The sequence below is a fragment of the Delphinus delphis genome, chromosome 3 (assembly GCF_949987515.2).
Source record: "Delphinus delphis chromosome 3, mDelDel1.2, whole genome shotgun sequence".
Classification (NCBI taxonomy): domain Eukaryota; kingdom Metazoa; phylum Chordata; class Mammalia; order Artiodactyla; family Delphinidae; genus Delphinus; species Delphinus delphis.
In genome coordinates this window covers 60781737-60796988 of record NC_082685.1, presented here as the reverse complement: position 1 = coordinate 60796988, position 15252 = coordinate 60781737, and the positions used below count along the sequence as shown (strand labels likewise).

Below are 15252 nucleotides of genomic sequence, written 5' to 3'. Positions count from 1 at the left end.
ATCATCTATCTGGGCTCTGATGGCCCCTGGCCTGCCGGGCTGCTGCCTGTCCAGATGCTCTAATGTTGATCTGGCCTCAGCTCTGGCCTAACACAGGCCCAGGGCTGGGTATGCTCATCTCCTAGCTAACCAGAAAACCCTTCAAGGTTTTCCTGAGTGTGCCAGGAGCTCAGGACAGAAGTGGCCTTCAATACCAGACAGAAGAGTTTGGTTAACAGGGCACCTTGGTGTTGAGGGTGATTCAGGCTTGAGGAGGGGTCAAATGGCAGCTTGAAATAAACCAGAGCAAGTAGGCCTGAAACAGCCAAGATATTCTACAGGTGCCTGATGAAAGGACACCACGCATGAGTGGGCAGTGACAGCCCCATCGCCATCCCTAAAGGAAGTGGGCAACCCTCAGTTACCTCAGCAGCCAGAGCAGGATTACTGGGGACCCCTCCCTCTGCTTTTACGCTACCAGTTAGCATTGGGGCACCTACACTGTGCAGGCACAGAAAAGCACTTCACGTGCATCCTCTCATTTCCACCTCATAATAACTCTATGACACAGTGACTGTAACCCCCATTTCACAGATAATAAAACTGCAGCTTGGGGATGTGAGTGACCTGCCTAAGACCACAGCGAAGAAATGGCAGCTCTGACACCAAGGTCCACACTCTTAACCACCTGGCTCTGCTGCCTCTACCCGATTCTACTGAACATCGTGGCACCCCAAGTGGTGCCCCTGGCTGGCCACCAAGGAGACGTCAGCTCCCTGCTCCAGAGTTACCTGTTCCTAGGTGGGCCCTGCAGCTAGCTCTGCAACTCCTGAGCATCCAGACCCCTCCTCATCTCTCCACCGGGGCCTTCTCACAGGAGGAGGCCTGGCCCAGCCATCTCAAAAGAGCATTGTGTGGCAGGCACCCCACCACCATGCCTGCAGTTGTGTAGGCCACCTGTAAGAGAAGAGAACAATCCCTCCATAGGGCCCTTCAGGTGACAACTGGACAAGCAGGGCAGCTCTGGTCAACTGGTTAACAAGCATCCTCCAGGAAATGTTTTCTGAAACCTGCTCCCAGCACATGCAGTCCTACCTCATCACTGCCTTTTTCTTGCCTGTACCTGCCTCTGGACAAAGCTCTTTGGGCTGGGGGGAGGTCTTGTTCTGGCTTATATCTCAGCACCGGACACACCGTAGCTCTCAATGAGGACCTGCGGAATGGGTGGTACTTCCTTCAGATGCCTTGTGTTGGAGCATGATGTCTGGGCCACATCCTTGACTCGGCCCTAAGCTGCATGAGCGTTGCTCTCCTGGCTTCTCCCAGCTCTGGGAAGAGGCTGGCACCCAGCAGGTGCACTGTGCGCAGGTGAGTGGGTGGCAGAGCCCCTTTCCCAGCCCTCGCAGGGCTGGTTGGCACCGTCTCCTTCTCCAGGTCTCAGCTGATGTCTCCTCCTCAACGAAGGCCTCCTGGGCCACATCATCACCTGGGTCCCTCTGTCCTGTTTACAGCCTCCACAGCACTCAGCACAGTCAGTAACCATCTGGGTTGGTTGGTTCTGTCTCCCAGACTAGACTGTGAGAGCTCCACAGAGCAGAGACCATTTCTTCCCCAGTCATTCCTGTGCACTCATACAGAGCCTAGCACGGTCAGGCACACAGCAGGTGCTCAGTAAGTATGTGGAATGGGTGGGAAAGGGTCTTCAGTGAAACAAGAGCAAAGAGCGAGAGCGAGCTGGTCCACCTTTACTTCTCTCTCAGGGACCAAAACCAAAGTTCTGAGCAGGCAGATGCCCAGGACTTCCCAATATCCACGTGCTCCCACATCCCAGCCCGAGGGGCTCAGGGCAGATCACCGCCTAAGAGCAGTGAGGGTGGGTGTGCAGCACTGTCCTGATGGGTGGAATGGAGCAATGCTTCACTGGATGTGGCCCCAGAACTCAGCTCCTGTCCCATCAGGCAACCAGACACAAGTGACCACCAACAGTGATTGAGTATAGTGCTCAGGACGTCCCTCAAGGCCCATCACACAGACCAGGTACCCAGTCGGGGGCAGGCACTGGGCAGCAGTCACATAATGACTCAGCACTGCGTATAGGCAGAGGAAATGGCTCAGATTCAGCTAATAGCTCTGCTGGAAGCACTTGGTAAAATTTAAAAATATATATTACTCTTTAATATACAGGGGTTAACATGGCTAACGCCAGAGTAAGGATTTGCCTTGAGCGACTTGGCCAGCTCTAGGGCTGGGCTGCCCTGTCCCACCCCTCTTTGGGACCACTACTGCACCTATGACAGCCAGAGACAGGCACAGTTGGTGGGGAGGGTGCAGGGTCTCAAGGTCCGTTCCCATGAGAACGGACCAGCTGACCTGGCCTTCATGAGCACTGCACTCAGTTTCAGAGCCAGCCAGGCATAGACAAGGAAGACGTACAGATTTTCTGTGCGGCACAGACAGTAGTTGCCTCAGACATGATGGGGCAGTGGTATCCCCCCACCCACGCCCTGCTAACTGAAAAGAGGAAGCTTGACAGAAGAAATGAACCTGCTATTGTACTTGACCTGATGAAGGTGTCTATGAACACCCCAGTGTCACTCCAGTGCCGGGGGCATCATAGCATTCGGGAACCAGGAAACACCAGATGGCTGGGTTTGCACATCATGTCAGCTTTCCCATTATACTCAAACAAAGCCCCTCTCATAGCAGCCTGGAGTTGGTGAAGCAGGGACTGCTGTCTCCATTTGATTTGTAAGGAAATTGGGGTCCAGAGAGGTTAAGTGACTCTCTCTGGGTCACACAGCATGTAAACTGCCGGGCCAGACCTTAAAAATGTTCTCCGAGTCCTATCTAGTGACGTCTTCCCTGGTCTCCCTGGCTGACTGCCTGTGTTATACATGGTTTTCCTGGATGTGACACATAAATTCTGGGCTCTGTTTCCTCATCCACATAGTGAGAAGAATTAGGCCTACTTCATGCTACCAGCCATGCCACCTACGAGTCTCTGACAAGCAGAGGGTCCAAGTTCCAAATATGTGCAAAGGCCTCACAACTATAACCCCAATTACTTTTTTCGCCTAGACTCTTTTAACAGAACACAAAAAAACTCTATAACCCTCATGGCTGTGTTCTCTGTGGGGGAAACCTTGGTGTTGTCTTATTGAGAGGCCTGGGATAGCAGGAAGTGACCCAGCTCTTCTACTGCCTAACCACTTCCGTTTGGAAGAGGCGCCCTGTCTTGTTGAGTCTCTCCTTTCTGGCTCTAGGGAGGCAGCTGCCCCTGCCTGCCACCTACCCTGATGGTGTATGGAAGCAAAAAGTGGTAAAAGCATTACAAAAGGAGAGCAGGATGTGCATTCCTTCTCAAGTACTTCCTAGTTATATGTGACCCTAGGCAAATTTTTTTATGCCCAGAGGTTGGTTTTCTCCTTACTAAAAATGGGGGGTGGTATCCCTGCCCAGCTGGCCTCCCACAGTTTCCATGGAGCCACCAATAACATTATATCTGGGAAAAGGACCAAGGACGCCCCTGAAGGGATGGCTGATTCCAAGACTAGGGCAGGGGAAGGTCAGGGGGAGATGAGACTATCTCATTATGTTGCAAAGCAAGGAAATGTACAGAAACGGATGGAGAGGGGGCAGAAGGACACAAAAACCAGCTTGAAGGTCAAATTTGAGACAATGTGACCATCATAACGAGTAATGACATGATAGTGTATAACACACTAAATTTTAAAAATCCATGAACCAACATTGATAGAACAAAAAATAAAAAGAAGGGAAGGGCAGAAGGAAACCTTTTCTTAACAGAAGAATGCCGACTAACAAATGTAGGAAAAATAACAGAAATAGAAAAATCACTATTTTATAACCTTCATAGTGATAACAGATCCACGTAAGATCATCAAGGAATGCTAAAGCCAATGGGTGACAGATTGTGATCCAGAATGTGCAGAAATGCACAGATACCACCTTGATCGAATGACTAAAGCAAAGATCACTAATGACAGGACAAACCCACAGCAGGTACCTTCTGACACAATGCCAGAGAAGGACTCAACATCCCTTACAGAATTCTCCTACCAAAACATTTAACCTAAATCCAAGCCTTAGGCCAACCCAGATTAAAGGACATCCTGCAAAACAACTGGACTGGGCTCTCCAGAAACGTCTCCAGAAACTGGACTGGGCTCTCCAGAAACTGGGCTCTCCAGAAACACACACGCGTGCGCGCGCGCGCGCGCACACACACACACACACACACACACACATATACACAGGGTGGAGGGAGATAAAGCAAGTGGGGCAACATGTTAACAACTGTTGAATCTAGGTAAAAATGTTCACTGTACTGTTCTCGTAACTTTTCTGTAGGTTTGAAAAATTTCAAAATAAAAGAAATGAACAAGGTCCTCCTACCAATCCTTGGAAAGCTGTGGTGTCTGCAGTGACTTGGGCACACTCACCTGTCAGGTACTCCAGGACGGCGGCCATGTACACAGGCGCGCCCACTCCGATCCTGTACTTGGGGTGGCCTTTCTTGATGTACCGCAGCATCCGGCCCACAGGGAAGATGACTCCTGCCTTGGCGGACCGGGAGGTTTTGGTGGACTTCTTCTTCCCACCCCGGCTGGACATGGCGGTGGCCCTGGAGATGGATCAGTAAACACACTGTGGAGGCAAGAGACACATGGGTCAGGATTACTGGGGACAGGGCATCTCCCCTTTCCCCATGCCTCTGGCCCCTGGAAGAAATGGGTTGTGCCAGCAGATGCCACTGCCTGCAGCCGCTGAGCCCCACAAGCCCAGTTTCTGCATTCTGCCGGTGCGCTTCAGCCCTGGAAAAGAGAACGGCTTCGCTTTTCCCGTTTTATACCATGACATCAATTTTATCGGCCACTTCCATATAAACGTTACTCTGACAATGACTGCTCTTAAGTGCCTCGCCTTTATGCCACATGATGTAAAAGAAAATGGGATTTCTTGGCTACAATCTATACGCTTGTTTAATAATTGTATTTTCATACACTTGAAACCAGGGCTGATAAATTTGCTGAAGCCTTCATAAAAGAAAAGAAAACTATGCCACCTGCCCCTAGAATGAAGATGTAAGGCATATACCTAGGTTCTCTGATGAAAGCAGTACCTCTACCTTAAGGTCCTTTATTGTGAGAGGCAAGAACAGCTCACAGGAGTTCAGTGGGCAGCCAGCACCTTCAACTACTTCTGCAGCACTGCTTCCTGCCACCCCTGCCCAGGCTGATGTCCCAGGCTGCCCCTGGAGTTAAGAGGCCCTCTGAGCACTTGCAGACTGCTAGACAGGCCTGTCCTTAGAGAAGAGGGAGGAGAGTTCTTCCTTCCTTGGCCCCCACCCCCCCCATCCAAAATGCCCCTCAGTCCGAAGGATCCCCCCTCTTCAACACCTACTGTGGAGTCCTCTCTTTTCCACCCCGACTGTGCCTGGATCCAGGTCACCACTATCTTAACCAAACGATCACAAACATCTCCTGAAAAGGTCTTCTCACCACAGGCCACACTCTAATCTACCTGCCCTCCACTGGCTGGGCTATCTCCGTACACACAAATCTGAATACGCCATGGCCCAGGTCTTAAAGCTTTCCCTGCTGCCACAATTCCCAAGATAAAATCAGGACCCCTGGACTGTCACGAAACGCCCTAGAAATCTAGGCCTGGCACCCCCATCTAGTTTTACCTGTGCTTCCTTAGGTCTAAACGCAAACACAGGTAGTGTCCCCAAATGCCCTCCTCCACCGTGGCTGTGTCTGTTAGCCAGGACCTCCTTTACCCTTCATGCTTCTTTTCTGCCCTCTGCCAACCCCTCCCTGAGTGCTCCATCCTCTGGGCTCCTATGTGCTTCACACCACAGCACTGACGTGCACACGGCCCCGCCCCACCCCGCCGTCTCTCCCATCACACTGCAAGGTCTCAGATGGCTGCCCCCAACTGTATACCTAGTGTAGCACCACACAGTAAGGTCACAAATGTTCACTAAGAGCATTCAAGTCATTCATGCATTCACTTCAGGAATTATGCTGGGGAATGGAGACAGCAGTGCACGAGACTGATGGGGTTCCTGTTCTCCCAGAGCTGGTGGGGAAGAGAAACAATAAATAACCCGACAATCATTTAAATGGTAACTGTGAAAGGCCAGTGCAGGGTGCTGGGAGAGGGGCTATGCAGAGCCCTCAGCCTGTTCTGGGGCGTCAGACATGCCTTCCCTCCAAGTCACTGATGCTCAGACCACTGAATAAAATGGGCAGGTCTCTCATCTTCTCGTAAACTGAGGTCAGGCTCCACGGTGTGTGGGCCCCGCCAGCTGCCACAGCCCATATCTCTATGACCATGGAAGCCACAAAGTTAGGAGTCCCTGTTACTCTGACACCCGACCCTACATTCAAGATATGCATGGTCTATACCTAACATCAGTATGACCCCCAAGATCATCTCAGATCACATGCCTGACAGAGAGATGGCCAAAACAGTAGAGAGCAGAATTCCTGGACACTCTGGGGCAGCTGTGCTGACTGGCTCACCAGAATTAAGGGGGCTCAAGGCCTCTGTAATGAGAACCCTGTATTTCACCCTGTCAAGGGGGGCACCAAGTCTTAACTGTTCACTGAGCGCTAAAGAGAGTCCCAGAAGGGTCTGGTTTTTCTGAAACAATTAGTTGGCTCCATTTCTTCTGTAATGAGCTCTATTTTAAAACATTCCCTGCAAACAGGTGCCCATGCTCACTCTGAGCAGGAAACGGTATGTGTACACGTGTGTGCATGTGTGTTCGCAGGGAAAAGCTGTAACTGGGCTCCTAGCAGTCTTCTGCTTTAATGCAAATGTGTTTCACAGACCAACCCCATTCCTTTGGCCTAACAGCTTTTACATCTGAATGCTTCCCCCCTTCCAGAAGGAGAAGCCTGTTCTTATTGGAGCACAGACTCCAGCTCTGTCTACAGGCGGACCTGTCTGGGTATGTTTGGGGCTGCCTTTGTGGGAATGGGACAATCTCCTGTCCCAGAGAGGAGGCACTACCATTGAGGGATCTGATGGGTCCTAGACACGCTTATTCTTCAAAAGTAATGCTCCTGGGGTTTCCCTCTGACTTGAGTCAAGAGTCTTAGTCGACATGCTGGTGACTCCCAGGTCCCTAACCCAGTGCACACCTGTTTGCTGAGCCCCAGAGCTCTGTTCTAACTGCCTGCGGCAGGGTCCACTTGTTAAGTCACACAGGCAGGTGAACTCCTGGGTTTCTCAGCCCCAGCAGTGGCAAAACCATGCATCAAGCTGCCAGGCGGGAGTCACCCTGTCCCTGTTTCTCTGCCCACCACCACAGCTCCCAGTCATTAGTGAGGTTCCACGGAGGCTTCCCTAACTTCTCAAGCCTCTTCCCTTCTCTTCGCCCTCCCTGCCTTGGTTCAGCTCCCACTATTTCTCACCTGTTCTCCCCAGCACCAGTCTCTCTCCATGGACACCAGAGGATCTCTGCCCACTTTGCTGGTTCCCCATCACCCTGAGCCAGCCACAAACAGCATCCTTCAACTACTTCTGCAGCACTGCTTCCTGCCACCCCTGCCCAGGCTGATGTCCCAGGCTGCCCCTGAATTCCTGACCTGTGAAGCTGTGTCCAGAATGTTTTTATACACGCTGCTTCCCCTGCCTGAAACACCCTTTGTTCTCTTGCCAACCTGCTGAACTGATGCTCACACAACCCCTCTCCTCGGTCCTGACCATGGAATTGCTCACTGCTCTGTGTTCCCACAGAACATACCCCGGCACATATCTGTGTGCCTGCCTCCCCAGCTCGACTCAACCTGGAGCTACTCCATGCCAGGTGCTGTAGTCAACTCATCTGTAGCTCCCCAGGTCCCAGGAAAGATCTTAAACATCACTGCCACTCTGCTGATAGGACATCTTCACGTCTTATTTGGAGTCAGGCTCCTCTCTGATAGAGCAGCCCGAGTTTTCATCCCCTCCCCAAGGGGCCTGTCCTGAAGGGATTCCGTTCCTCTCCCCTCCTCATGTGCTTCCTGCACTTCTAACTATAAATCCCCAAGCTGCAGGCACAGCTCTGAAAGAATTCTGACTGAGCCATGCAGCCTCATGACATCCAGTAACTGTGGTGGTTTTTAAAACGTCATTTGGAAACTGACGTGCAATCTCCAGATCAACCAATCAACGAACACGCTGGGTCCGTCCTGCTCTCCAGAGGTCTATGGGATGCGGGGCAGCTGTGGCCAGGCACCAACGTGGGGGGAGAGAGTGGCTGTGACAGAAGTGGCTGTTGAGCACTGTGGTTAATAACTCGAATTCCAAAGTCAGACTGACCTGATTCAAGTCACAGCCCCACCACTGAAAGCCTATGCGTCCTAGGTTAGCTGCTGAAACAAATAAACGCCCCCAGCTTACTTCTCACTTGTGGAAAGTCCAAAGTGGCTTCCATGACTGGCTGGTGCTTCTCTGCAGGATGATTTGTGGCTCCAGACTCCTCCCACCCTTCAATGCACAATTCAGGGTTTACTACCGGAGGGAAAGGGCCATGGAGGACAACACATGGGGGCTTTCAGAGGCCAGGCCTGGAAGTGGGGCACATCACCCCGACTGTGATCCACCGACCAGAATGTGGTCACGTGGCCACACCTAATTGCAAGAGATTGGGAAATGGCCTCCAGCTATGTGCTCGAAGAAAAGAGGAAACAGCCAGTCTCTGTAACCTGACAAACCAACTTGAAAGCTGACCCTGAAACCAGGGTCTGAGCGACCAGTCAAAGCCTACTTTGACCCATGTCCTGTGTCTAGCCTTTTCTGAGAGACGGACAGTCCTACGTCATGGAGCAAGTGGCTTCTTCTGCATTCACCTTCTCTTCGGGGCACTGAGCTTGCCCACAGGAGAAACAGCAATAATACCTTATCGAACTAACAAAGCTGTGTCCTTCCTTCCTGGACTCGTCCACCAGGGGGGCACCCTGTTAGCAAACCAGAAGCCCTCAGCCCTGTAGAGGGCCCCACAGGCTTTGAAGACAGTGATAGGTCTTCAGGCAACCCTGGCATTTGTTCGTTACTGAACATTAGCTTGGCGGTCTTTTTGACTGTTATCAGGCCAGGAAACGAAAATTCTGTGGTTGGTCCTGAAGGGATCTCTGTGGTCTTTATCTCTGCAACTCCTCCAACAATCAATCATTCACAATAGACATGAACCGTGTTTGCAGAAACCCAAAGTTCACACAGAGACACAATGGTGGAGGGGGCTGTAGAGGGAAGAGCCAGGCTCGGGTGAGAAGCAGGTCTTTGATGACAAGCCCCCCAGCGATCGAGATGAGACCGCGACAACGTGATCTGTCCTCAAAGCACAGGACAAATGAGAAGCCTGGCTGTGAGGATTCCATGAATAAAATGGACACGAAAACAAGGAGGAGGGGCAACAGAGTTCAGGAGGGGAAACGGCCACCCTACCACACCGTTCTATTCCTCACCAACAGGGCACCCTGCAAACCACCTTCATTCCCACTTCCACCCTTCGGCACATGCCACTCGCTCAGTCTGGAACACTCTCTCCAGCCCTCAGTCTGGGGCAATCCTACCTAGTGGTCCCAACATGTCCTCTGGCGATGGAGACCCATTCCTGCAGTGGCTGTGCCGTGTGGCCTCCAGTCCCAGTCTAGTGTGGAGCAGCCCCACGCCCAGACTCTAGCTTTACACGCAAGGTCCTGCTGACCTCCAGCTCATCTCTCCCTGTTTCCAGCAATGAGGGCTCCACCAGGCTGAATCGCTCTCAGTTTCCTCAGTAGACACTCCTGAGGTGGCCCCTGAGCCCAGCGAAAAATTCCTTATAATGCACCTCAGCCACCACGGAAATATGTTCAACTGCTTTTCTCAGTCTTATATAAAGTGCTTGGCAAGTGCAGTTTCCAGCCCCTCCCTCCAACATGATTGCCACTCGGGATCCAACTTACATAAACATTCTAAAGCCAACTATCCCACTCTTAGCACTTGTTACACTGTATCACCACTGCCTATTTCCTTGTCTGTCTTGACCGCATGCACCAGGCTGCTCTGCTCACCACTGTATCTCTAAGAACCTACCACCCAGCCATGTTCCTGAGAGGCCCTCAAATGCTGGCTGGGTTGGGACTGATTAGTTACAGTGGATGGGGTTCTCCTGACCAAAATGAGGGCAGCATTTCCAAAGGCCACAGGACTCAGAGATGTGGCAAGTGAGACACCAGTCCGGGACCTTCTTTGGGACCATTCGTGTGGGAGCCCAGACCCTCAAAATTCAGGGAGCTTGTGGAGCTACCTTGGGGATTCCCAGGAAGGGAACACTGCAATTTCCCCGATGGCTGAGGCTGGAGCCTGCAGAGGCCTTCTGACTCCCTGACCATCCTATGGCTCCAGCAGTCTCTCTTCTTGCCATAAGATGGGCACCGTAACACAGACCAGGGGAAAGTACTGACCTTCCTCATATCTGTAAGACACTGACCTCTGTAAAAGATGCAGCATAGAAAACTTAAATAATCAGGACGCTCACAAAACCATTGGAATGGTCAATGGTGAAGTCTTTTATTTTCTAAGCAATGAATGTGTGCATATTGATCTTGAGCAAAATATTGATTAGAACGGCTGGGGGGCTGCGAGTCAGACAGCCCTATCTCCAGCACCTGAGGATGGAGCAATCTGAGCTATCAGCGCTCAAGTCGCTGTTACAGAGCGAGGACTGCCCCATCCATTCCCTGCAGCTGGATAAATGCCCACGTGTCCACATGCATTTGTCACCTTCCCATCAACTCCAATCACAAAGGCAAACCTGAGACACTTAATTCTGAAGCGCAGGACACTAATCCTGTTTACTGCATTCTCTTCCGTTTACTCCTATCGTACCAAATGATTAACGGTGTTGTTGCTGTCATGTCCCCAGAGGCATGTGGATATACTACATAACTATCACTCACAGAGCAGGGGTTCACAAGCTGCACTCTGATTGGCTCAGAACAGAGACTTGGTCTGGTACTCTGGCCAATCAGGAAAAACATCTCTCTCCATTCATAAAACACTAAACCATAAAATGAGGCGGATGATTAAAGAACTTACAGTCCACCCTCAGTGAACCAAGGGACTGCAAACAAGGAGAGAAGGATAAATTGAGACAGTAAGTAAACCCTAAACCACACATTTTGTTCCAGCAGATACTACTCTCCTCATGTGTTAGGTTTTTAATGGCGGGAAAAAAACAAAAGCTGAACACAAGTGTTACTCACTACAAGCAGGTACAGTTAGCAGGAAGCTAGTCTGGAATTAAAATCTCACCTCTGCAAACCCACTCCATGATGTGCTTCCTGAGTGACACTAAAGGAACCAGCACTATTCTTCAACAACAGTAAGCCACTGTCTGCCTGCTTCATAAGGACATTTTCCTTCAAACCTCCTCTCCCTTTTAAAGGTTGTGCGAAACTCAGAGAGTATCACTCCAATGGAAGGCCCTCAGAGGAAAATGTGAGCTTCAGTAGGGCAAGACCCTGGTGAGGCTTGGCATCTAGAAGCTATTCAATATTTGCTGAACTGATGAAGCATTCCCAAAAAAGGACATCTGACCACATCTTCCTCCTACTCAGAGCCTTCAAAGGCTTGTGACTGCTCTTAGGAAGAAGTTTAAATCCTTCCGTGTGTTTCTGATCAGGATCCTCTGTGATTTGGTCTGTTTGGCCCTCTGGCTTCACCTGACTCCCCTCTAGAATCCAGCCATCTTGAGCACTCTGGCAGTTCCCCCATACGACCTCTGTTCTCATTGTTCTCAGACTCTGCACATGTGGGGCAGGTCTCAAACGCTTGTCCCCACCTGCCCTCCTTTGCCCAGCCAACTCTTACTTGGCCTTTCCGTGCCTGGTAAGGGCTTGCTCCTGAATAGGCTACTGTCTGGGAGCTGCTATGGGATCTACTGTGGCCTCCTGTACTGACCCTGCAATGGCTGCTTGCCTGCCTTCTCCTCCTCTATCAGCTTCCCAAGGATAAGAATTGGGCATCTCTTTTTTTTTCCTTCTTTACTAGATTACCAGTTTATTAAACTTGGAACAGCCTGATGGAAGAGATACATAGGGCAAGGTCTGGGGAAGGGCATGGCGCGTCCATGCCCTCTCCAAGTGTGCCACTCTCTCCAAACCTCCACTTGTTCACCAACCTGGATGTTCTCTGAACCCTGTCCTTTGGAGGTTTTATGGAGGCTTCATTACATAGGAGGCACGACTGACCAAATTACTGGCCACTGGTGACTGATTCAACCTCCAGCCCCCTCCCCTCCTGGGAGGTGGGGGGACATGGCAATACTGGACATTTCTTGATCAGGTTCTGTCCCTAGTGCCTGACCCTCAAGAAAATGATTCTCAAGAAATATTTACCGAAAGCTGCAAGACACTGATCTGGAAGGCCTGATCCAAGTTAACAAGCTATACAACTCTTTGGAATGAAGAGCTGACGCACTTGGGCTCACTCATAAGAGCTGGGGTGGGGCCCAATGTATTTCTAAACCTACAGAACTTGGGAAGGACCCATAAGACAGGTATGGGCCCCACTGAGCCCTGCCCCTTCCTAGTCCATGTGCCAAGAATGGGGCTCTGAAAAAGCTGACATAAACCCAAAGGCACACTCAAATGAGAGCTAGAGGCTGCTGAAATTCTGATGAACACCACATATAGATTCTTGTTGGGTTTTGTCAGGTTGGGTTTTCAGTTTATGCTTCTGTTTATTTAAATAAAGCTCCTTTAAATGGCTTGGGGCAGCATTAACGCTGAAGCTATTAAAGGCAGGTCTGAGAATACATGTATGTAGTCCAAGTCTCTCTTGGAAGGAAGGGATGAGGGATCTTCCAGAGATCTGCTGCCTGGAGGACCAGAAGAAATGTTAGATTGAGACGTACCCCTCCCTGACCTTGGCCCATTTGGTATAGACCAAGCCAGTGACTTATAGTTGTGTAGAGTGTCATGTGTGATGTTCCAGACAACTCTTAACGTTTAATAAAATGTGAGCCATCCCTTCCTCATTCTAAAGGCCCTCCCTGCCTCAGACAATTTTCACATACTTCAACCCCTTCCCTCCTACTAAACGCCTTTATCTAGGGATCAGCATTAACAATGGTAAGAGATTAAAACAATAACAAAGTGGAAAGATTTCCCACTCTCCTCCTAAAACTAGAGTAAAGAAAAATTTAAAGTCTTGAGGATTTAAAAAAAGAAAGAAAGAAAAACAGGTTGAAAAACACATTTATCCTCATCAGGTAGTCTCTTGTACAAGACTGAGATGCTACTGCCCAGCTTTGGTTAGTTGTGTACAATGGGTATTAATTCCAGTTGCAGGCATAAGGTGTCCATTTCAGAGCTAATAACTCCTCTGAAAGCAGACTAGTAACCGAAACGTGGCCATGGATTCCATCTAATTCACAACTAGAGTCTCCCACTCAAACCTAAAACTGTTCAAAATTCCCTGAGTCCCTAGAGCAGGAAGTCTTGTAACAAAGCACTTTCCCCCCTCTTTAATGATAAAACCTCAAACCACAAGGGTAGAAGAGAGAAGCTAGCAGAAGTGCCCCTCTAACTGTCTATTCTTATATGCTGTTTCTTGGATCATTAAAGTCTTACAAGGACTTCGTGGTAATTTTAATTATTGAATTTAAGGCTTGTCTCAGCTGTTTGTATCAATACATAAGTCTCTTACTTTCAAACTCAGGAATATTTTTCTCTAACATCTTGTCTAAAAGAAACTTCCAAGCAATCTACTGACAAGATCCTTGAGTGATCTGTGATCTCTGCAGGAGTGGAGGTGGGGCGCGCCATTCCGCACACCTGTTGTCAGGTGGCATGGCCAACAGCATCCTGCACACTCACCTCCTCACTCCACCCCACCCCCAGCGAGTCTCTTCCCTCCCGGCCTTCTCCACCCGAGGAACCTACAGCCTTCCAGCCTTCCGGAGTTACCTTTAAAAAAAACCTCCCAACCACAAAGCAAACAAAAGGCCGGTCAGAAGACGAGCGAAAGCTGCGGGGGTTCCCGTGGCCCCTCTCCAGGCAGTCCCTGAACAAACCCCTCCCCGCCCCTGCCTGGTTGCAGTCCCGCAAGTATCCCCCAACCCCCCACCCCACCCTCACAGCAGATACCAGCCAGACGCCTACACCACGGCCACCTGGGACTCGGGCCCCACTTATTGTGCCGGGGCCAGCAACTCGCCGGCGGACGGGCGCCTCACCAAGTACAACTCCGCGCACAACAGCTCCCGGGCGTCCAGGCCCAGGCCGACCGGCCAGCTCCCCGCCGCCTCCCGCAGCCTCGAGTCCAGCCCGCCCGCCCCGGGAAGGGTCGCCGGGGAACGGGCCAGGGCTGTCTCCTGCCCACAAAAGCGCCCAGGCGCAGGCAAAAGGACGCGGTTCTAAGAGAAGTTGGCTTCCGGGTTTGCTTTTTGAACAAAACCAGAGGGACTCCCGCGCGGCCGGGTCAGGGCCTGGGAGGGCGCCGTGCATGCGCGAGGCCCCGGCGTGGGCCGCGCTGAGGCCGGCGGCCCGAGCGCGGCCGTGCGCCGCCCGGTACACGCCAGGCCCGGAGGCTCCCAGGCACCCTCGGCCGGAAGAGCGAGGCGGCCGGACCCGGGCGGCGGGGACGGGGCGCGCGGCGAGGGGGCCTGTGCGGCACTTACGGGGCGGCTTGGCGGCGGCGGCGGCAGCAGCAAGGTGTCTGGCCTGTGCCCTCTCGGCCGCTCGCGCCTTTTCTTCTCCGCGCTCCTGGCTGGCCCGCCCGCCTCCTCGCTTCCCGCCCGCGCGCCCCGCGCTCGCCCCCTCCGCCCGGCTCCGCTGCTGAGTGAACTGGAACCACTAGCCGCGGCCCCGGGATTCCCACAATGCACAGCGCGCCGCTCGTCACATCCCATCCCGTCCCCGCGCGTCCGGCCACCCCTCCCGCTCCACCCGGGCGCCCCGGCCTTGACCCTAAGCCCGCGGCTGCGCGCGCGGGGGACCCTCCGCGCTGTATTGCCTGGACGTCGGTGGGTCAGTCCCCTGGCCGCAGCGCGGTCCTGGCTCTGGCCCTCAGCCCTCGGTCAGCTCGCCAGGACACCGAACGCTGGGTCCCGCCCGAGCCGGGGACTCGCCCTGAGCTAAGTCCTGGGAAAGGGTCGGGACCCCGGCAGAGGCACTTCTCCAGCGCGCGTCCCAGCCTGTGCGTCTCGAGTGACACTTACTGAGCGCCTACTGAGGGGGGCTTTTGCTGCCCATCCCTAGAAGCCTTCCC

At 52.1% G+C, this 15252-nt stretch overlaps 1 protein-coding gene across 4 annotated transcripts in view; it reads right to left on the bottom strand.

Moving 5' to 3' along the window:
- The window catches only part of MACROH2A1 (macroH2A.1 histone), an 80048-nt gene extending 65222 nt beyond the window's left edge, over positions 1–14826 (bottom strand). Inside the window, exons 1-2 of one of the 4 annotated variants that reach the window (XM_060008810.1) lie at positions 14663–14826; positions 4443–4647 (exon numbers count right to left, since the gene is read on the bottom strand). In XM_060008810.1, coding sequence (XP_059864793.1) covers positions 4443–4614 — 172 coding nt within the window. In that variant the 5' untranslated portion in view covers positions 4615–4647; positions 14663–14826. The remainder of the gene's footprint in view (positions 1–4442; positions 4648–14662) is intronic. The other 3 variants (XM_060008811.1, XM_060008808.1, XM_060008809.1) reach the window with 3 other exon arrangements.
- Between the last annotated feature and the right edge of the window lie 426 nt (positions 14827–15252).